Genomic DNA, 22,031 nt, shown 5'->3' on the forward strand with positions numbered 1-22,031 from the left:
TCAATGCCAACTCTGAGGAAAAACTGCATTTTCAATGAAGTCTCCTCTAAATCTACACAGTCCACCTCGAACAGAGGCTTCATTCTCTCCAAATAAATCAATATTAATCTATTTATTTTGGGGAAAAATAGTTGAAGTTTTGAAAATTCAAAAGAAAAATGCTAGAAGAAAACAAATTAACTGAGAGGATGCTTTCTTCTCTATTTTCCACAAGTCCCTCAATTTTTCCCAACAAATCACTGCACATAAACACACTTCCTTTTATTTAAAAAGTGCATCAGCTGAATGTCTCCAACCTGAAAGAATGCTCGAGCTTCCTGATACCTACACTCGATGAACCGAGAGTGTGGTATTTCTTCTAGAAAGTGCACTGGATCTTTTGGAATGAGAACTTCTAGTCCATCAACAGTAACTTGCTGTAATTCTGGTCTGAAAAGAAATATATACCAGAATAATTGGAAGCCTCTTCAAAATACCAAACATTGGCAAAATTTATCAAGCATATTTTCTTGAATTACCTTAGCTATCAATTAGCAGCTTTAGCAAGAACTGGAAAATCTGGCATCCAACACCAACTAAGTTTTACATAGTGTAATCAATATATTACAAATGTTTTTAAAGATTTATTTGAGAGGGGGAGAGAGGGGAGAAAGAGAAAGAGACAGAGTGCTCCTATCAATTCATTCATTCCACAGATGCCTGCCATGGCTGGGGCTGGGCGGGGCTGGGGGCAGAAAAGGGAGCTGAAAATTCAGCCCAAGTCTTCCATGTGGTTATCAAGAATCCAGTTACTTGAACCATCATTACGGCCTCCCGGGGTCTGCCTTGCCACAAAACTGGAGTCAGGAGACAGAGCCGGAGATCAAACTCAGTGCAAATTAAATGCCAATTCCTAAAACATTTTTATACTTGTTATTTTATACTTCGGCATTTTAAAAGAAAAGAAGTGACTTATAAATTAAAACTACCAACTTATGCTTCTAGAGAATTCAGGTTTTTTTTAAGATTTATTTATTTTTATCAGAAAGGCAGATTGACAGACAGAAGAAGGAGAGACAGAGAGGGAGATCTTCCATCCACTAATTCACTCCCCAAGTGACTGCAACGGCTAGAGCTGAGCCAATCCAAAACCAGGAGCCCTGAGCCTCTTCTGGGTCTCTCACGCAGGTGCAGGGTCCCAAGGCTTTGGGCCATCCTTGACTATTTTCCCAGGTCACAAGCAGGGAGCTGGATGGGAAGCAGGGAAGCAGGGCTGCCGGGATATGAACTGGCGCCCATATGGGATCCCGGTGCGTGCAAGCTGAGGCCTTTAGCCAACATGCTCCCATGCCGGGCCAGAGAAACTAATTTTTTTAAAACATTTAAGACATGTGAGCAAATTATAGTAGCCTGAGAGTCTAATTAATGAAAAAAATGCTAATCTGGTAAGCCGACTTCTATATCTTGGACCTCATACAAATATTCTTTGGGAGTTGTATATATAGTTGTAAAATGTAGATATGGCATTATTCTACTGATATATTTAAGTTTAATAAGTATTTGCTAAGGAAAATTTTGAATTTCACTGAATTATGAAACTTTAAAATAAATTGGCAAGGTTTTTGAAAGATCAAAACTTTTTAAGAAACATTTTAAATTCAGAGTAATAAAAACACATAAATGTAGTAAAAGGATAAAGGTTTAATTCCTGACTAAAATAAGAGAAATTGAATAAGAATAATACAAAAATGTTTATTTCTACTCCTTTTTTTTTTTAAGAGTAATATATTTATTATGTGAAAGGCAGAGTTACAGAGAGAGGGCGGAAGGATATAAATCTTCCATGCTGGTTCGCTCCCTGAATGGTCTTAACAGCTAGAGCTGAGCCAGTCTAAAGTCAGGGGCTAGAATCTTCTTCGGGTTTCCCACACTGAGTACAGGGGCTCAAGCACTTGGGCCGTCTTGTACTGCTTTCCTGGAGACATTGGCAGGGAGAGCCTGGAATTCCCAAAGGTGGTGGCTTTTCATGTTGCACCACAGTGCTGGCCTCTGGTCACTTTATTTCTAAAACCCAGCTTGGTTCAGAAAAGGTTTCATTTCACTTACACAAAAAATGTAGAAGGGCCCAGCATGATAACCTAGCTGCTAAAGTCCTCGCCTTGCATGTGTCGGGATCCCACATGGGTGCCAGTTCTCATTCTGGAAGCCCCGCTTCCCACCCAGCTCCCTGCTTGTTAAGCAGTTGAGGACGGCCCAAGGCCTTGGGACCCTGCACCTGCGTGGGAGACCTGGAAGAAGTTCCTAGCTCCTGGCTTTGGACTGGCTCAGCTTCAGCCATTGCAGCCGCTTGGGGAGTGAATCAGCAGATGGAAGATCTTCGTCTTTCCTCCTCTCTGTATATCTGACTGTCCAATAAAAATAAATTTAAAAAATGTAGAATTCTCCAATGCCTTATTCAGCTGCTTCTGCAGTAAAGCGATTTGAAAAGGTTATTTTTATGTTAACAGCTGCATAATAAAAACTAACCTGAGAAAGATGAGCATTGTCATTCCAGGAAAAAAATACATACACTTTCACACTCCTCAAGTTTAGCAAATAAGAAGACTTTCACTATACATTTCCTAAAGATTGGAGGGCTGGTGTAGTGATGTAGTATGCTAGTCCCCTGCCTGCAACACCAGCATCCTATATGAGCGCTGGATCAAGTCCTGGCTGTCGTACTTCCAGTCCCTGCTGTGGCCTGGGAAAGCCTTAGCTCCTGCACCTTCACGGGAGACCTGAAGAAGCTCCTGGCTTCAGATCAGCCCTGGATCCTGGATCCAGGCTTCAGATCAGCCCAGCTCTGGCTGCTGTGAACATCTGGGGAGCAATTCAGTGGATTAAAGATATCGCTCTCTCTTTTTGCCTCTCCTTCTCTGTGTCACTTTAAAAAAAAGATCTGAATATGAAAATTCTTTCTAGCAAACTTCAAAGGAAGAGACAAATGTTTATTTGCTTAATGGCTTAAGTGAAAGGGTCCTGCCACCATCAGAGAGAGCTGGCCTGAGCTCCTGGCTGCTGGCTTTGGCTCCTCTACCTCCTGTCCTTGCTCGCTGCCGGCTTTGGGCTATGCTACCTCCTGTCCTTGCCAGCGATCATAGAGGCAATTTGGAGAGTGAACCAGGGATGACAGTACTCTAGCCCTCTTTCAAAAAATAAAAAAAAAACAAGTAAGTAAAAGTTACTGTGAACATTTATGTGAATTATATATCAGATTTTATTATAAAGCATACACAAAGTACATAAATTCATGACTGTACAACTATGATTCCATATTTCCCCCTTTGTGTCATAACTTACCTGTCAAGAGCTCCAGGATAACGACCAAACTGTAACTTTCGAAAAGGAACAAATTTCCTGTCAATGTGTCCTTTCAGTCGCAGATGGCCATGCCAGAGGTAGTTGCCACTTCTCTCGTGAAAGACCACCAGCTGGATGGCATGTGTGGCCCACTTGCAGATGTAGTGCAGGGGGATTTCGGTTCCAGAGAGTGAGTCAATTCCATCCAGCCGAGGATCTTTGCTCTCAATCTTCAGGCACTGAAAGCCCATACTCTCAGCTACCTGGAACCAGCCTTCCTGGAACCAAAGACACATCAAGCTTGAACTCAAAGCCAAATACTAGCAGCAAGACTAAAGGGATTCCAACACTGCATTAAGCATGTTCTCGCACTAAAATGAGAGTGATACGCAGAAGTGTTGAGAGAATAAAGGAAGCAAAGAGAGAAGCAGCAATGGAAGAGATGTTCAGGGCACTTATGAAAATTGATACAAAATGCTGCTTAGGAATGAGAATACCTGTTTTAATCATCTCTGGTTTCTATAAAGTAAACAGTTATATAAATATGGCATTTAAAATTACACACAATTATTTTTTGAGAGAAAGATTGATTTATTTTTATTGGAAAGACAGACTAACAGAGAGAAGAAAAAACCTACAGAAAGATCTTCCATCTGCTGGTTCACTCCCCAAATGGCTACAATAGCCAGAGCTGAGCCATAATGAAGCCAGGAGGCAAGAGTTTCCTCCAGGTCTCCCATGTTTGTACAGGGTTCCAAGGACTTCGGCCATCCTCCACTGCTTCCCTGGGCCAAAAGCAGAGAGCTGGATTGCAAGCAAAGTAGCTGGGAATTGGCAGAATTGGCAGCTAAATGGAATTCTGGCACTGCGTGTGGAGGATTAGCTTGTTGAGCCACTGTGCTAGGCTCTAAACTTATCTTAACTTCTAACCTCATCTCAAAAACACCTTTAAAAAGCAGTCCTTTCAGGCCCAGCATCTTGGCTCAATGGCTAAGTCCTCACATTGCTGGGACCCACACAGCCACCAGTTCTTGTCCCAGCTGCTCCACTTCCCTTCCAGCTCCCTGCATGTGGCCTGGGAAAGCTGTCGAGGACAGTCCAAAGTCTTGGGACCCTGCACCTATGTGGGAGACCTGGAAGAAGCTCCTGACTTCTGGCTTCAGTTTGCCTCAGCTCTAGCTGTTGTGGCTATCTGAGGAGTCAACCACTGGATGGAAGATCTCTCTCTCTCTGTCTTTCCTCTTCATAAACCTGATCCACCTTTCCAACGAAAATGAACAAATCTTCTTTTGTTCTGAAAAAAAGCAGTCCTTTCATCTCATAACTATATCTAAAAACCTTATCATAATGCAAATAATCAGAAAACAGGCTGAAACGTACTATATGACACAATCTCCAATATTATTCCTTGTAGCAGAAATCTCATGCAATAAAATTAACTATCACAGCAATTTTGGTCTCAGTCTCAACAACCAGTGTTAAAAATGGTTAAATGGTATCAAAAACATCTCACAACATGAATGGGAATGTATAATTTCCACGACTCTGAGATTTCTTTCAATCTTATGCTAGTTTTCCTACTTGAACAACTTCTAGCAATGAACAACAGTGAAATGAAGACGTTACAGGTAATAGAAATACTGAAGAGAGCAAATTTTTGGCATGTGTAGAAGAGCTTTTAGTTCATGCTTCATTTTGTTTTGGATTCCTGACTGACTGGCTTTCTAACAATCATTAAACAGGATGGAAATACAAGTCAAAACAAGCAATCTATCCAAGAAGCAAGGTGATACTATACACATCTAGAAAATGGGAAAAATAGCACTACAAACTGGAGGTACTGTGCGCATGGATACCTTGTATGGTACACGCTGAAAATGTGTCACCAAATCTGCCTGTCTGTATGCAACAGTGCAAAACCGTAAACTGCTGCCTATTTGTCAGCCTGCTTTACAACTAGGAAACATGTGAGTATGGTTCTGTGCAGGGAAACGTAACAGCAGCTTACCAGAAGATTCTGAGAAGTTCTAGATATATGTTACTATTCCCTTCTCTCATGTTTCTGCTTTGAACGTAATTGTGATGCTTTAGTCTCATACTATTTGTGGTAAGACATATATCCATTACCTCAGTGGAAAAGACCTTACCTCATTCTTCCATAGGTGATACTGCAGTCCAAACGCAGTGAAGTCTCTGGGAACACAGAAAAACTCGCATTCTGAAGTGGAGCCATGGGAGGAATTTTTCACATGTTCAATGTTTTTAGTAATCAATTCCAGAATGAAAGGGTCAATAAGGAAAACCGGGACATTGTGACTGGATGTTAACTTAACAAATTTTTTAACAGCACGCTGTTTGAGAGAGAAAGAATTCTCTTAATTCCACTAAATACAAAAACCTATTTTGCTAAATTTCTATTCACAAGTTTTACAAGAATATACAGCATGTACCCAATAGATGTCAAGGTTATTGCACTAAATCAAACAATGACATGTGAAGTTCCTGCTTTCAAGAAGTACACAAGAAAGAAGATTAACATCTATTATATCAAACAGCATATAACATTTTATTATACAGATATAAATGTATCATAGATCTAAATACAAAAACCATAATATAAATGTATACAATCTATTATCAGTAAGGTACCAATCAACCGAACATTAAAAAAAAAAAGAAATCTTTATAAAGCAAGTAGCATCTGAGATAAAATTTTGGGCTTAATAGGTACCCTCTTGGTATTACCTACAACTTTTCAAGTAAAAAAAGATGAAGTATCTGATCTGCCAGCCTTAGAAACTGTAATGTCCATCTCTCAAAGCCAAAAATACATGCTGTGTGCTTCTTCCCTTCATATCTGTAACGCTTCCTAACAACCTTTCTCAGCAAAAGATTTGGACCAAAATACACTATTTTGTCTTGTCCATTAACAATTCATTTTTTTAAGTGTATTTATTGGAAAGGCAAATTTACAGAGAGGAGAGACAGAAAGATCTTCTGTCCGCGAGTTTACTCCCCAAGTGGCCGTAATGGCTGGAGCTGAGCTGATCCGAAGCCAGGAGCCAGGAGCCTCTTCCAGATTTACCATGTGGGTTCAGGGTACCAAGTCTTTGGGCCATCCTCTACTACTTTCCCAGGCCATGAACAAGGAGCTGGATGGCAAGTGGAGTAGCCAGGATATGAACTGGTGCCCACCTGGGATCCCGGTGCATGCAAGACCAGGATTTAGCCATTAGGCCATCATGCTGGGCCCAACAATTCGTTTTTTAATAATATAATTTTAAATATAATTCTGTTGGGCAGTAAGCAGGGTCCACTTCTGAGAAAAAAAAATTATAAAATGAGAAGAAAGCAGACAAAATAACACTTGGGAATAAAACTTTCCTAACTGTGGCTATGATAAATAAAATACTGGGATACACTGTGGCTTAAAAGCTTGCTTTAATAAAAGCAATACTGAGTTTAAAGGGATGTATGCCTAAGAAAACAACTGTTATTTGCAACATCTACAGGAACTTATAAAAACATGCACAAGACAAAAATTAAAGATATTGGAGTGCCAGTGTCCATGTAGATGTCAGCCTGTTCCTTGGTTGTTCCATTTCCAACGCAGCTCCCTGCTGATGCATCTGGGAAAGCAGTGGAGGACGGTCCAGGTCCTCGGGCTCCTGCACTCATACGGCAGGTCCAGAAGAAACTCCTAGCTCCTGCTTTGGGCTGTACCTGCTCCAGCCATTTCAGCCATTTGGGGAGCGGATCAGAGGATGGGAGATTTCTCTGTCTCTCTCAGTCCTCAACCTGTAACTTTGCCTTTCAAAAAAATAAAAATAAAAGCAAAGACAACAATTATAATGTCAAAAAATGAGATTAAAAATAGATTATTAATCTTTTGTATCTGTTCTTAAAGTAGAAAATGTAAATGCTAACAATATAACAATCCTTGACCTACAGTGTCATCTGTTAGCCAGAGAAATGGGTAAGTAAAAAGTTAGTTAATAAATAACTGCTCGCCAAGACAATTCAACTATTTAGATGCAATGAAAATGAATTTTTCTTAAAAAATCATACTTGACAAAATTACAATAAGATCAAACAGGAAAATTAAATTGCACTAAACCTACTAAAGGAAATAATATGTTACTTACAAAATAAAAACTCTTAGGGTCCAGCATTTGGGCATAGTGAGGAAAACTACTGAGTCTCATGCCAACATCCTACATGGGTGCTGGCTCATGCCCCAGCTGCTCCACTCCCGATTCAGCTCCCTGCGTCAGGCCTGGGAAAAGCAGGGCGAGACGGCCCAAGGCCTGGGCCACCACACCATGTGGGAGAGCTGATGAAGCCCTACCTAATCCCGGCGTCAGCCTGGCCCAGCACTGGCCATTGTGGCCATCTGTGGAGTGATCCAACAGATAGAAATAAATCTCTCTCCCTTTCTCTCTGTAACTCAGTTGAAAATAAATAAACAAATCTTAAAAAAAAAAAAAAATGAAAACCCTCAAAGCAATAACCAAAAACTGTAATGGGTCACTGGTGCTATGCAGTATGTGTGTCTATTCCTGAATAAAAGTAGGACTCCCAACGAATCTTCTAAATATACCTCTAAATTATGACACCAGGCTTTCTACCTTTGTTTATACTTATGTAATGATACATTTATACTTATGTAATGATACATTTATACTTATGTAATGATACAGAAAGTTGAACCTGTAACTTGTACCGAGGGATTTAACTACTGTGATAACGGGGGAAATGGCGGCAAAGGACAACAGAGGGAGGAGGAGGAGGGGCAGGGATGAATAAATACACCTACAGAAATGTGCTGTAGAAAACAATAAAAAATTACAAGTTTTAAAAAGCAAAAAAAGATTAACAAATAATAAAGATATCATGACATAGCTAGTAGAGGGAAAAGAAAAGAAAAAGGACATCCCACTACTGCTCAGGAGCATAGCTGCAGGCTGTAAACTGCAGCAAAGGGGTAAAACCTTTTCAGAAAAGGACCAACTCCCAAATTAAAAAAAAAAAAAAAATACAGGTTACCCTACTTTTCTGTTATCATAAGGTTTGATCTGTACACATATTTTAAACCATACCAGTGAATTTACACTCCTTTTGATGACTCAACTAAAAGGTATAGAGATGTTGCAAAAAGCAAGATTGTCAATTCCATTGAGGCTACAGCATCTTTAATAAACTTTTTTCTAAATTTGTTCTTACAGAGCACGAAGACTACCCTAAATTCCTAGAGTAAAATATCTGCTTTTTTTTTTTTTTTTTAAGATTTTTTTATTTTTACCTGAAAGGGAGATTTGGAGACAAGGACAGACAGAAGATTTTCTATCCATCTGCTGGTTCACTCCCAAATGACTGCATGGCCAGAGCTGAGCTAATCTGAGGCCAGGAACCCGGAGCTTCCTTTAGGGTCTCCCACATGGATGCAGGGGCCCAAGGCCCTGGGCCATCCTCCACTGCTTTCCCAGGCCACAAAGCAAGGAGCTGAATGGGAAGTGGCACAATCCAGACACACACGAAGCAGTGCCCATAAGCCGGGCTTAGCAGGCAAAGGACTAGCCTGTTCCACCACCACGCCAACCCCCATTTGGTATTTTTAATAATTAAAAATCACATTGATATTTCTAAACTTTTTTTTTCTTTTTGTAAAGGATTTATTTATTTTAATCAAAAAAGAGAGAATAAAGAAGGAGAGACAGAGAGAAAGATCTTCCATCTACTAGTTCACTCCCCAAATGGCTGCAAGGGCCGGAGCTGAGCCAATACAAAGCCAGGAGCCATGAGCATCTGGGTCTCCCAGGCACATCCGCGGTCCCATGGCTTTGGACTATCTCTACTGCTTTCCCTGGCCCTGAAGCAGGAAGCTGGACATGAACTGGTGAGCAACGGGATGCTGGTGCTTGCAAGGCAAAGAGTAGCAGCCGAGCTTCCACACCAGTCGCACAAGCTTTACTTACTAAATGTTTGTCTAAAACCAGGTGATGTCAGCAGTGGCCCCAAATCATCAGTATTGGATTCGAAAATCCATTTCTTTTTTTTTTTTTTTTTTAAAGATTTATTGTTATTGGAAAGCCGGATATACAGAGAGGAGGAGAGACAGAGAGGAAGATCTTCCATCCGATGTTTCACTCCCCAAGTGAGCTGCAACGGGCCAGTGCGCGCCAATCCGAAGCCAGGAACCAGGAACCTCTTCCAGGTCTCCCACATGGGTGCAGGGTCCCAAAGCTTTGGGCCGTCCTCGACTGCTTTCCCAGGCCACAAGCAGGGAGCTGGATGGGAAGTGGAGCTGCCGGGGTTAGAACTGGCGCCCATATGGGATCCCGGGGCTTTCAAGGCGAGGACTTTAGCCACTAGGCCATGCCGCTGGGCCCTGAAAATCCATTTCTAATCTAAAGCCTTCCATGTCTCTGGTTACACAGAAACCAAAGATTTAACTGCTATTTCTTAGTCTTTTTTTTTTTCATGGATATTAACAGGATATAGTTTTTATTAGTAACCCAGCACTGTTTTTACAATCTAAATTTTGTTAGAAAGAAGGCAAAAAGTATAGTCTATAAATGCTCAGGCTTCAAAACTTTTGAAACAAGCATATATATATTTCCTTCATCTTCCAAAGGAAAAAGGTTGATCAGATTTTTATGCCTGTGAATTTCTCCTCCTTCATACTTCAGTTGGTATTCACATATCTACCCATCTGACGAACCTCCACAGCTCAGTTCATTGCTATGGACTCAGACACTTGTAAGCCAAGTAACTGTAATCTTCCCAAATGAACCGAGAATAACAATATGTACTGACTCCTATTGTTTCCATAATACGAGATGTTGCACAGAAAGTACTTCACAGCACAGGTATTAGGCCTAAGGTTTAAGGTTCCAGTTAATAAGACCACATCTCAATCAGGTGTACAGGGCTTCTGGCTCTGGCCCTCTAACCCTTATGGGTATTGTCCCTAAAAAAATAAAATAAAGGCCTGATGCAGTAGCCTAGTGGCATAGGTCCTCACCTTGCATGCTCCGGGATCCCATATGGATGCCGGTTTGTATCCCGGTGATTCCACTTCCCTTCCAGCTCCCTGCTTGTGGCCTGGGAAAGCAGTCAAGGACGGCCCAAAGCCTTGAGCCCCTGCACCCGCATGGCAGACCCAGAGGAAGCTCCTTGTTCTGGCTTCGGATTGGCTCAGCTCCGCTACTAGGGCCACCTGGGGAGCGAACAGTGGAAGAGAAGCTCTTTCTGTCTCTCCTTCTCTCTGTCAATCTGCCTTTCCAATAAGAATAAATATATTTTTTTAAAGATTTATTTTATTTTTATTACAAAGTCAGATATACTGAGAGGAGGAGAGATAGAGAGGAAGTGGAGCTGCCGGGATTAGAACCAGCGGCCATATGGGATGAAGGCGAGGACCTTAGCCACTAGGCCACGCTGCCGAGCCCTAAATAATTTTTTTTTTTTTAAAATAAGAAGTAACAGTAATACAAATAAAACAAGATCCATAAAAATATTTGACATAGAGCCTTCCTCTTCCCTGCCACTATGTACTCTTCCTTCCCCTCAAGGCAGACACTGTTCCTGTCGCCTTTTCAACCATTCATGACGAAATATAAACAATGGACTAAGAGAAAATTATAATTTGATTTCTTATCTATTATACATACCCACTGGGAGCTATCAAATCCAGTTTTGCTTCCTTTGGATTTTGATAAACCAGCTCCATTCTAGGAAAATGGTAAAGACTTATTTTAGTAAATAATTAGCTCATAACTATCAAAAATTATCCAAATACCTATTACCATAAAATCGCAAACTAATAATTCAACAATCTTATAATACAACAACCCAAAGAAGGAAAGCACTCACAGCCTTCACTAAGTTATTCAGGCTATTAAATAGACCGGCATTTATGGCCAACATCTCTGAGTCAATTAATGTCCATCAACAAACAGCAAACTCCTTGCCATTTCTCTGAGCTAGGGTTCATGCGTTCACTTCTCTATTCCTAACTTACTCCACACACAGAATTATCACTTACAGTTCTTGGCAGAGTGATGAGAAAAATATAACTTTTATTGAACAGCTCCAAAGTGTCAGATACAATCTGACATGCCATTATTTCTGCTTTACTGACTGCTCCAGTGGTCCTACTTACCGTATTATATACCGTAATTGCAAATGCTGAGCTGTTTCCTCAAATTTTATTTTTAAATTAAGTTCCAGAGAATCAGAATTAAGAAAAATGGCAGTTTTCATTGAAATACCCAAAGACGTTTTGAAACAAACAGGAGAATGTGTCTGATGGCCCAGAGATAACAAGCAGACTGACGCTTAGAAAATAATTAAAGTTGTTTTTATAGCTTTGAAGTATTCCTTATCTTCAGACCATAGATGGGAGGACGTGGAAGAGCAACAGAGCAGCACTGAATTAGCCTTCAACCTCCTGGAAAAGAGATCACCTTCCAACTAAACTGCACACCCAAGGGTAGGGACAAAGTCCAATCCATTTTTGTATCACCCAGGCCAGCAGAGTGCTTGACCATCAGTAAATGCTTAATAACTGAAAGGAGAAGGAATGGGGGAAGCAAGAATTAGGGAAGGAAGGAACAAATAAGGCGCCACCAGAATTGCGCTTTCCTCACAAGCCCTGTGTAACTTAACCAGTAACATTTCAGTAGGAAAGACAGCTGGGAAGGAAAAAAACAAACCTCGAAAAGGGAGCTCTGTAACTCAAGCTTGGGAAGATGCTACAAAGTATCACGCAGCCATTTACTCACAACAGCTTCACAGTAGCATACAACAATTAGCTTCTGAGCTGTTTAACTTGCTGAGTACGGGACATGTAAACTTCCAATGGACTTATCAGATGATCTGTATACCTACGCTGAATATATTTAACAGATCACAAAAGTTACCCTTCTAAAGTATACAATTTCATAGTTTTATTTTTCCCATTTTTTATTATAGTTTTGATAATCGTTACATAGTTTAAAAGGTTCAAGGGCTACAGGAAAGTGAGTAAGAGTATTATTTCTACATTGCTTCCTTGATGTGTCTGGGGTAAAGGGGGATACTAAGGGAGAAGCCCTACGTACTCTCCCACCCACCCCAGGTCCCTGATGTGGGGTATGCTCCGAGGGTCTTGCTCCAGTGGTTTTGATAGTTCACCAGTCATGTATTGCTGCCAATCTCGCCACTCCAAGCACGATGAGGTCGTGGAAGAATCCACTGATTGACATAGCAATTCCATAACTTTAGTACACTAACAGAGCTATACAACTACCACCATTACTTAAGTTCAGAATAATCTCATTCTTCCCCAAAAAAATCACATTCCTACTTGCATTAACTCCTGATTCTTCATCCTCTCTGTCCTGATCATAACACTATGGTTTTTTTGTTGTTGTTGTTTTAATTTGAAAGGTAGAAAGGTAAAGTAACAGACAAAGAATGAAGGCAGAGAAAGTGAGGATTTTTCATCTGCTGCTTCACTTCCTAAACGGCCACAACAGTCAGAGCTGGGTCAGGAGGAGGAGCTTCTTTCAAGTCCCCCCTGTGGGTGCATGGGTCCACACACTTGGGTCCACTGCTTATTAGCAGTGAACTGGATCAGAAATAGAGCAGCCAGGCCTTAAACCAGCATCTTAATGGGATGCCAATGCTGCAGCTTAATACGCAGTGCCATGTGCCAACCCCTCTATTATTTATTCTTAATAAAGCATCCAGAATACTTATTTTAAAAATTCAGGTCATGTTATATATCAACTCAAAACTTTCCTACAGTTCCCAATTTCACTTAGAATCAAAGCAATCTTTATTATGGTTTTCAAGGACCTCAGCAACATGGAACCGGTCTTTTTCCACCTGCCTCACTCCTCCTACAGTTACACACATCTTTACAACGATGTTGAAACCCCCGGGCACATTCCTGCCTAGACATCTGTGCTTCCTTTCGTTTCCACATACTGTTCTGCTCTTCCTGACACCCCAGGAGCTCACTTGTGTCTGAACTGGCTATCTACCTGATCTGTAATGGCCCTCTCATCTTTCCGGTTCACCTGGAGAACTCCTTCTCATCTTACAAGAGAAACTCAAACTATTATTCTAGCTATGAAATATTCAATAATAACCTTCTTAAGTATATCATTCAGCAGTTTGTATTTCCTGAAAACTCTGCTTGAAGGGTCAGAGAAACAGACATTGGAAGACCCAATTTTACAGGGCCTAAAGATTACACAATCTTAGTGGTCTTTTTTTTTTTTTTTTATGAAAAACAAGGCTTTTTTCGTAAAGGCTAATCCACTCTGGAGATGCAGAGGAATAGGAGGAATGCAGTCATGATCAGCCGATGAGCCTATTCACAGAGAACCAAGAGAATACATAATCTGACTTCTCTTTTTTCCTCCTGCCCAATCTTTAGCTAATACTTTCCACTGACAGAACCCAACTGGAAACCAAAGTATGCGGGAGTTCAGTGAATGCAGTCATACAGGTCAGCCTCCTGGGTGCACAGTAAAGTAGAGAGGATCTGGAAAAGCAATCAAAGAAAACCCAGAACTAGGTATTCTAAGATGCTAGCAAGTGTGCATCTTACAGCATAGTTACGCTATATAGATAATAACCTGATCGGCTCTGAAGAACACAAAGGCTGAACACTAGGGGGCAGAAGTGTTCTTAAAGTTCAAGTAGCACAAAAGGCAGCATAGTTTCACCATGTGTTTAAGAAGATGTAACATGTTACCTGTATATCATCTCTATGTTTCTCAACCTTTTACCCTGTTGTGATCCTGAACTTCACCAATGTGTGACTTCCTAGACAGCAAGAATTGAACTTTATTCCTTACTGTGTTTCATCATTTAATATTGTGCTTGGTATTTGAACTTTCAACATTTGACAAATGAATTACCGAACACAGTTAAAAGAAAGGCTATATATTTAAAGTGTCAGTGATTTATAATTGCCCATGGCTATTCTTAATTATTCTCTATGGGAAATTTGGAATGAAAACTAATGGATATGAATATATGAATATATGAGAAGATGGACAAAACCAAATGGCAAACAGACTGGTAGGTCTGATGGTGGGCCCAGCATGATGGCTCAGCAGCTAAATCTCACTTTGCAAGCACTGTGATCCCATATGGGCGCTGGTTTGTGCCCCAATTGCTCCATTTCCCATCAAGCTCCCTGCTTATAGCCTGGCAAAGTAGTAGGGGGTGGGCCAAAGCCATGGACCCTGTACCTGCATGGGAGATTCAGAAGCAGCTCCTGGCTTCAGATTGTCTCAGCTCCAGCCATTGCAGCCATTTGGGGAGTGAACCAGTAGATGGAAGATCTTTCTCTGTGTATTTTCTTCTCTCCATAATCTGACTTTCCAATGAAAATAAATAAATCTTTTTAAAAAAAATGTAATTGCTACAATATCTTAAAAAAAAAAAAAAAACAACCGATTGATAGCTATCATACGCTGAGCATGTACCATGTACCAGTCAGTATTAGATGCTTCACAAATATCCCAAAGGGCAAAATTGCTACCAGCCATGTTTAAATAAAGGCTTTTTAAAAAATAAACATTCCACTTTATTTATTTATTTATTTAATTGGAAAGGCAGAAATACAGAGAGGAGGAGAGACAGAGAGGAAGATCTTCCATCTGATGATTCACTCCCCAAGTGGCCACAACGGCCAGAGCTGAGCCAATCCGAAGTCAGGAGCCAAGAGCTTCTTTCAGATGTCCCACACGGGTGCAGGGTCCCAAGGCTTTGGGCTGTCCTCAACTGCTTTCCCAGGACACAAGCAGAGAGCTGGAGGGGAAGCAGGGCTGCCGGGATTAGAACCAGTGCCCAAGGACTTTAACCATTATGCTATCGCGCTGAGCCCTAAATAAAGGCTTAAAGACATTACATGACTTGCTGAAAACCAAATAACTGAGTGAAGATTTGAACTCAGGATTATCTAGCTGCCAAATTTATAAATGGTTGCAATTGCCTGTCTATCAAACTGTGAACACTATTCTATTTATCTCTGAATTGCTCCTAAGCACACAGTGCCAAAAGAGTAATCCATAAATACAAATGGAATGAGTACCTGAAATTATAATCATAATATTCAGTTAGGTGAAGGGAAAAAAGAAACAATTAAAATTCCCTACAGGGTCCTAGAGACTAGATCTTTCCTTTGTAGTATGAGTTGCAAGCCAATTACAAAAAGCCCCCAAAGGCTCAACTTACAATTTTTTGACTTTGTGATGGTGCAATAATGATATGCTTTCAGAAGAAACACCATTTTGAACTGTTGCCTGGGCTAGCGATATGTAATATGGATACTCTCTTGAGATGATGGGTAGCTCCTGATGAGCCATGCTATCAACAGCTGTCTGTAATGCTAAGATAAGATGTTCAGGAGGTCAGGTATATTAAAAGCATTTTCAACTTGCAATGTGTTTTTCAGAGCACAACTTTATCATTAACTCCAGGAGCATCTGTCCTTAAAGTCGGAGCTTATAAGGCCCACAAAGTCACCAAACTACACGAGTCTGTATTTCAAAGATCTAGAGGATTGTGTTCTGGATTGTTCTGGAATGTGAAAACTTGACACATCTATGAAAATTTAGCAAATCCAATAGACACAATGTTTTTGCTCTTTATCTTCGCTGCTATTGGAGAACTGGATTTTTCAGACCTCATTAAAGGGATGACAGATCTTCTGAACTTGTCTGACCAGCTACAGCCAAAGGAATTCTTGCAGTAAAGCCCTAAAAAAGAGGCAGAAGTATGTCTCCTTACCTGCAGGATAGTAACCATCCTCTACCCCTATCAATGACAGACAGCAGAGCCCTCTCCCCGGAAATGCCTGGAAATCTCTATAGTTCTCCAGCTACTGGCAATGGGATGGAATAATAGAAAGAAAACCATCTTTTTTATCCTTTGCTCCAATATGTAATCTCAAGGGTCTCTTTAAATCATCAAGAATAAGCTGCTATTTTAAATTACTCTCGTCTCTCAAATAGATCACTTAGAAACCTTTCTAAAGATTCAAAAAGTTAGTTAACTTTAAGCATTGCAAAGAAATGAGTTAATAATGTATACATCTAAAATGAAGTCTTGAATGATATTAGGGCTGGAAATTACCTTTGTCGACAAGTAGTGTTTGTAGTAGTACAACTGAAACAGCAGGAAGGCAGAACTCGCCAATGTCAAAAGGGCCAAGATCACGTTCTTATTAATTCTACTCATTAGTGTGTGTGGTACACTTGGCTGAATTGTGAAAGCAATCCAGTCGTTTTCATCTTTGTGGAGGGGAAGATAATCTTGTTCTCTGTGAATGAGAAGGTATTTCTAAAAAAGCCAACCTCCTATTTTAAATGTTTTACCTCTAGTAACAGCAATAGAACAAACAAAAAGTTACCTAAGGTTCTACAGACCATTGTCTGATCTCATACATTTGAATAATCAGGTAAGAGACCAAAGAAGAAAGAACAAAAATGATCATCATGACATTCTTTTTTTTTTTTTTAAATTTTTAAATCACCATGACATTCTTTACAAGCAACTGAAAACCTGAATGACCTCTGCATTTACACTTCTGACAATAAATCAAGGTGCCAACCATACTAAGAATAATTTCTTCTTCTTTCTTATATATTTGTCTTATGTATTTTTATTAGAAAGGCATACTTAGCGAGAAGGAGAGACAGAAAAATCTTCCATGCACTGGTTCATTCCCCAAATAGCTACTAAGCCCTGAGATGAGGCAATTAGAAGCCAGGAGCCTCTTCCAGGTCTCCCAAGCAGGTGCAGGGTCACAGGTCTTGGGCCATCCTCTGCTAATCTTCCAGGCTACAAGCAGGGAGCTGGACTGGAAGCGGAGTCGCCAGGAAACAAACCAGCACTCGGATGCAACCCTGGTACTTGCAGGCAGAGGACTAGCCATTTGAGCCATTATGCAGGCCCAGAGACTCACTTCTAAACACTGAAAACATGATCAGAAGACATGGTCTAATCCAGGTGGACGGTGCAGAGGTGAAGGTGTCAGCTGGGAGCCTGTGCCCCACATCAGAGCACCAAGTTCAAGTCCAGGCTCCATTTCTGCCTGCGACTCCTTGTGGATTCCTATGCTGGGGAGGCAGCAGTAACGGTTATAGCAATGGGGTCCCTGCTGCTCACAGGAGAAATCCAGACTGAGTTCTGGATTTCTGCGTTCTGCCTGGCCCAGCCCTGGCTGTTATGGCATTTTAAGGAATGAATCAATAAATGGAGGCTCTCTCCATCACTCTGCCTTTCAGTAATAAGCAAAGAGACAAACAAAAATTTAAAAACAATAATGGTTCATGTTGTTTTGGAGATTTTACATATGTACGATCTGGGATGTGATGAGTTTTTATAAATACCCCGTATACATTTTCAGTGTTTTGTATGTGTAAATAATGTCATGATGAAACTTTTTATTCTTTTATCTGAGTTCCTCTCTCGATTACTTCTTCAGCATAAGAAATTTAATCTAGTTCTACTTAACTGCTTTCCAAAGTATTTTTGTTAATTACACTTGGAACTTCAAGCATCTTGTATTCATTCAAATATAATAACTATTCTACACTTGGCAATCAAGCTTTATGTCTTTTATCTTCCAGTCATACACCACTCGGCAAATTTATCCCCTTTCAGTATCAACTTTTACTATTTCCACTTTGTTATGGTTCTGTTCTAACTACAAATCTGTAATTTTGAATTCAGTCATATAAGGTCTGCTGTCAATTTCTTTTCCTCTCCTGGATGCTCATCACCTTCCAGCTTTTCAAAAAGAACCTGTAAGGTATCACCTACCTTGAGCTCTGGCGCCACTCAGATAGTTGCTAGTTGACAAGTGGGTTTTGAGGTCATACTTTATTTCCCATGATGACATACAGGATTTACACCATTGTCTAGAAATGACAAATAATATAGATATCCTCAATTATAACAACCTATACATAACTTGATCTTTTTAGAATAAGCAAAGGATGAACATACTCCTGACCTTTGAAATTCAGTTTTTGTTAAACTAGGTTATGTAAGGACAGTGACAAATATACTGCTGTATCAGGTTCTCTTTGATCTTTGCATGTCCTGTTAATCTGCAGAACAAAGATTTTTTTTCTTTGTGAAAAGTTTTATTTCTTTTTTGAGGAATGTTTTCTTAAATTACATATTTAAAATTCTTGGTTGCAACACTGAATTCTTGATTTCCAAAAATGTAATTATCTCCTTTCATTCCCAATTCACTCTGTTCAACTTTCAAAAACCTGTCATCATATCCTTTACTTTCTGTTCTCTCCTGAGCTCTTCCAGGTTATGACTCAGCATATACTGTTTGGGGAAGAACTATACTATTGTAATAACACAGAGAAATCAGTGGGGGAAGGGCATGTGAGAAGGGGGTACGGGAAATCCCAGAGCATATGTAACTGTATCATAAAATAATAATAAAAATGGGAAAAAATAATTACTACTTCCACCTAGATCTTGACCATCCCCACCTTTTTAATTTTAGGGAAATAATTTTCACTACAATCATTAGCTCAATAAATTTCTCATGGGTTCTTTCTCTGTTTCTTTGTTTTCCCTGTTGCTTTTCCTTAGAGATTTGTGTGTAAACACTGCTTTCATTTTCTTTTTCATTACTATTTATCTTTCATGATTTGAGCTCCCCCAGGGATCAGTTACTTGCAGGAAGACTGTGGAAAAAAGATGCAAGGCTATGGGGTCTGGCACTGTGGCTCAACAGGCTAATGCTCCACCTGCAAGCACTGCCATCCCATATGGGCACTGGTTTTAGTCCCAGCTGTTCCACTTCCCATCCAGCTCCCTGTTTGTGGCCTGGAAAAGTGGCAGAGGATAGCCCAAGTCCTTCGGATCCTGCACCCGCATGGGAGACCTAAAGGCAGCTCCTGGTTTCAGACTGGCTCAGCTCTGGCTGCTGCAGCCATTTGGGAGCAAACCTGTGCATGGAGGATCTTCCTCTGTGTCTCTCCTTCTCTCTGTGGATCTGTTTTTTCAGTAAAAATAAATAAATCTTCAAAAAGAAATAGGGAAAGAAAAAGCAGCAGCAGCAAGGCTGAGCTATGGACTGGCAGGTCCTCTCTCTCTGACATTCAAGTGTGAGAAAGTTTCAGAGTAAGAGCACCAGCAAGAAAAACCATCATCATTTCTCCCAGCTATGAGAGGCAGGTAGCAAACAGCCACTCACAATCTTTCCTCCTCTAGGCCTAGGGAACCTCCTACAGAGGTGATGCATTCACGCGCTTCCTCACTCCGTCTTCCTTTCTTGCTAGCTCACGGCACCGAACAAGCCAAGCAAGCCCCCTCTGCTTTCCCATGCAACCTGAGCCCGCGAGAACTAAGCCCATCTCTCTTTGCTTTGCCAACTCTGAGATCTCTCTCAAAATCCTTCTCCAGCCTCTTCCAGTTTACAGTTGGCAGCCATTTCTCAAATATTTCATTCAGGGATTAAAAGTCTTCCAGCTTCTTCTAATTGATCGGGATGATATTCTGCCAGCTCTGCCTTCAGACCAGAGATGGTCTCCCCAAGAAACTGTTGAATTTATCTGGACAATAAGATGCTGGACTCTATGATTGGCATATGTTTGCAATGAAAGAATCTCAACTTAATTTGAACTGTAATACTGCAACAAGGTGGAGGAATCCATCACGGGGGGAAGGCCCGGGGAGGGGATGGGGGAATCCCAGAGCCTATGAAACTGTGTCACATAATGCAACGTAATAAAAAAACAAAGAAATATTTTTAACATGAATTCATTAAAATGTAGCTGTAATAATGAACAAAATATTTAATACACTTTGCTGGAAAATAGTTTTATTAAAAACTTATAATAGTACAAAAAAAAGTCTTCCAGCCTCAGCAAAGATGTAATTATATCTGGCTCTCATTTCCTTGCTGCTTCAGTATTACACAAAAAGGCAAAAACATTTTTACTCTGACATCTTAAAATCAAAAGTCTCAATTTCTTCTAAAAAAATTATGTGTTTATTTTGAGAGTTACTGAAAGAGAGGGAGAGCCAAAGAGAGATTTTTCATTCATTATTTCACACCGAATAGACTGCAACTTCCAGGCTGGGTCAGGTTGGAGCCAGGTGCCAGGATCTTCATCTTGGCTTCCCAAGCAGGTAGCTGAGACCCAAACACTTGGGTCATCCTCTGTTGCTTTTCCCAAACCATGTGCAAGGAGCCAATCAGCAGTGGAGAAGCCAGGACACCAACTGGCACCCATATGGAATGCTACAGTTACAGGCAGCAGCTTTACCTGCTATGCTATACTGCTGCCCTCAAAAGTCTTGAAGTTTCAAAGCAATCCAAATGAAATCCCAGAGCCAAACTCTATATAACGCGACTGCTAGGATACATTTCATAAGGTCAACAAACTAGACAGAGCAATGATGGCAGAACCTCTGTCTCTATGTAACCCTGCCTTTCCAGAAAATCTATAGATTAGCAACTTGCATTAAAGCCTCTATAGGCTGGGAATTTGGGAACAGTGTTAACCTGAGCATCTAAAAAACATAAATATCTGTTGAGTAAATAAATATATGGTAACACTTTTGAATATACAACTAGAAATATTTAAGTCATTTATTTTCTGCTGGAATTTCCAGAAGTGGGTGCTTGGTATATGCTATAAATGCTAATTAGGTCAATAACATTCGAGCCCAAGAATCTGTGACTACATAGAACTCTTTAGTAGGAGTTCTTACTGTAAGCTCGGGGATACACTTGCCTTGTTCAGTAATGTCAGTAGCTTTCCATCTGGAGAAGCATCATCACTCCATCACAGCAAATCTACTCCCAAAGTGCCACTTCAGGGAAAAACCACCCTATACCTCAAAGCTAACATGTTCAAGGCTCAATTTTCCAACTAGGTTCTTCTCCTCCTCCACCCTCACAGATTCCAGTTTTGTAGGTTTTAGCGAAGAGAGATGACCTAACCCAAGCATGCTTTAGAAATGTAAACAGGCTATAGAAAAACTAAGGCTAGTTACTACTACTTCAGAGATGAAATACAAGTCACCTTCTCCCAAATGCACTACCCTGCCTGGAATTTGAGAGTTCTCTTTTTTATCAACAGCATGTTAACCCACCTTTCAGAAACTCAGGTTCAGAATGTCAATGACTTAGATCCGCCCCCCCCCAAAAAATCAAGTCCTGGGTTCTTGCCCTTTTGCCATTTCTTTCATTCCTTTTCAGGACGTGCACTCTCTACTTATCACTGAGGACATCCCTCTCAAATCTGCTAGCCTCAACTGGACACTTCTCTACAGACTTCAGCTAGGAATGCCTCCTCCTGCCTTTCATTTCTTCAACCATGGTACTCATCCAAATTGTATGTATCCTCAAAGTTCAGCACAGATGGATCCTCTCCTACAGGTGCTCCCTTCTTCCCTCAGTGCTGAATGCATTGCTCCGTCACTCACTCTCTATTAGCCCAGAGGTTGATCTTCAGGTATTGGAAAACCTGCTGCGCTCAAAAGCAAAAAGTATTGTGAGACAACATCTAGATCTTCTTCACATCCTAGAAAACCGAGAGCCAAAGTCGTGTGCCACAAGGGGATGATAGTGACGATGTTGGAGCTATTCAAGTCTACCCACTCGCAGCCTTTCTCAACGTCTCTGTTACTAACGCAAGCAAAGGGTAGACACCAAAGCCATGATG

The 22,031-nt window shown here is 40.6% G+C and overlaps 2 protein-coding genes across 9 annotated transcripts in view; both read right to left on the reverse strand.

Moving 5' to 3' along the window:
* Positions 1–16,601, reverse strand: part of FKTN (fukutin) — a 93,760-nt gene extending 77,159 nt beyond the window's left edge. For all 8 annotated transcript variants that reach the window (XR_009246679.1, XR_009246680.1, XM_058672991.1 and 5 more), the window contains exons 1-5: positions 16,459–16,601; positions 10,992–11,051; positions 5,466–5,669; positions 3,319–3,596; positions 297–429 (exon numbers count right to left, since the gene is read on the reverse strand). Coding sequence is in view for 6 of the 8 variants with exons in the window: in XM_058672991.1 (XP_058528974.1) it covers positions 297–429; positions 3,319–3,596; positions 5,466–5,669; positions 10,992–11,051; positions 16,459–16,563 (780 nt within the window). In the remaining 2 variants the exon portion in view is untranslated. The remainder of the gene's footprint in view (positions 1–296; positions 430–3,318; positions 3,597–5,465; positions 5,670–10,991; positions 11,052–16,458) is intronic.
* Positions 16,602–18,149: 1,548 nt separating this feature from the next.
* The window catches only part of FSD1L (fibronectin type III and SPRY domain containing 1 like), an 84,160-nt gene continuing 80,278 nt past the window's right edge, over positions 18,150–22,031 (reverse strand). The window contains exon 15 of the mRNA XM_058672984.1: positions 18,150–18,248. The gene's annotated coding sequence lies outside the window, so the exon portion shown is untranslated. The remainder of the gene's footprint in view (positions 18,249–22,031) is intronic.

This window comes from Ochotona princeps, chromosome 14 (genome assembly GCF_030435755.1).
Source record: "Ochotona princeps isolate mOchPri1 chromosome 14, mOchPri1.hap1, whole genome shotgun sequence".
Taxonomy (NCBI): domain Eukaryota; kingdom Metazoa; phylum Chordata; class Mammalia; order Lagomorpha; family Ochotonidae; genus Ochotona; species Ochotona princeps.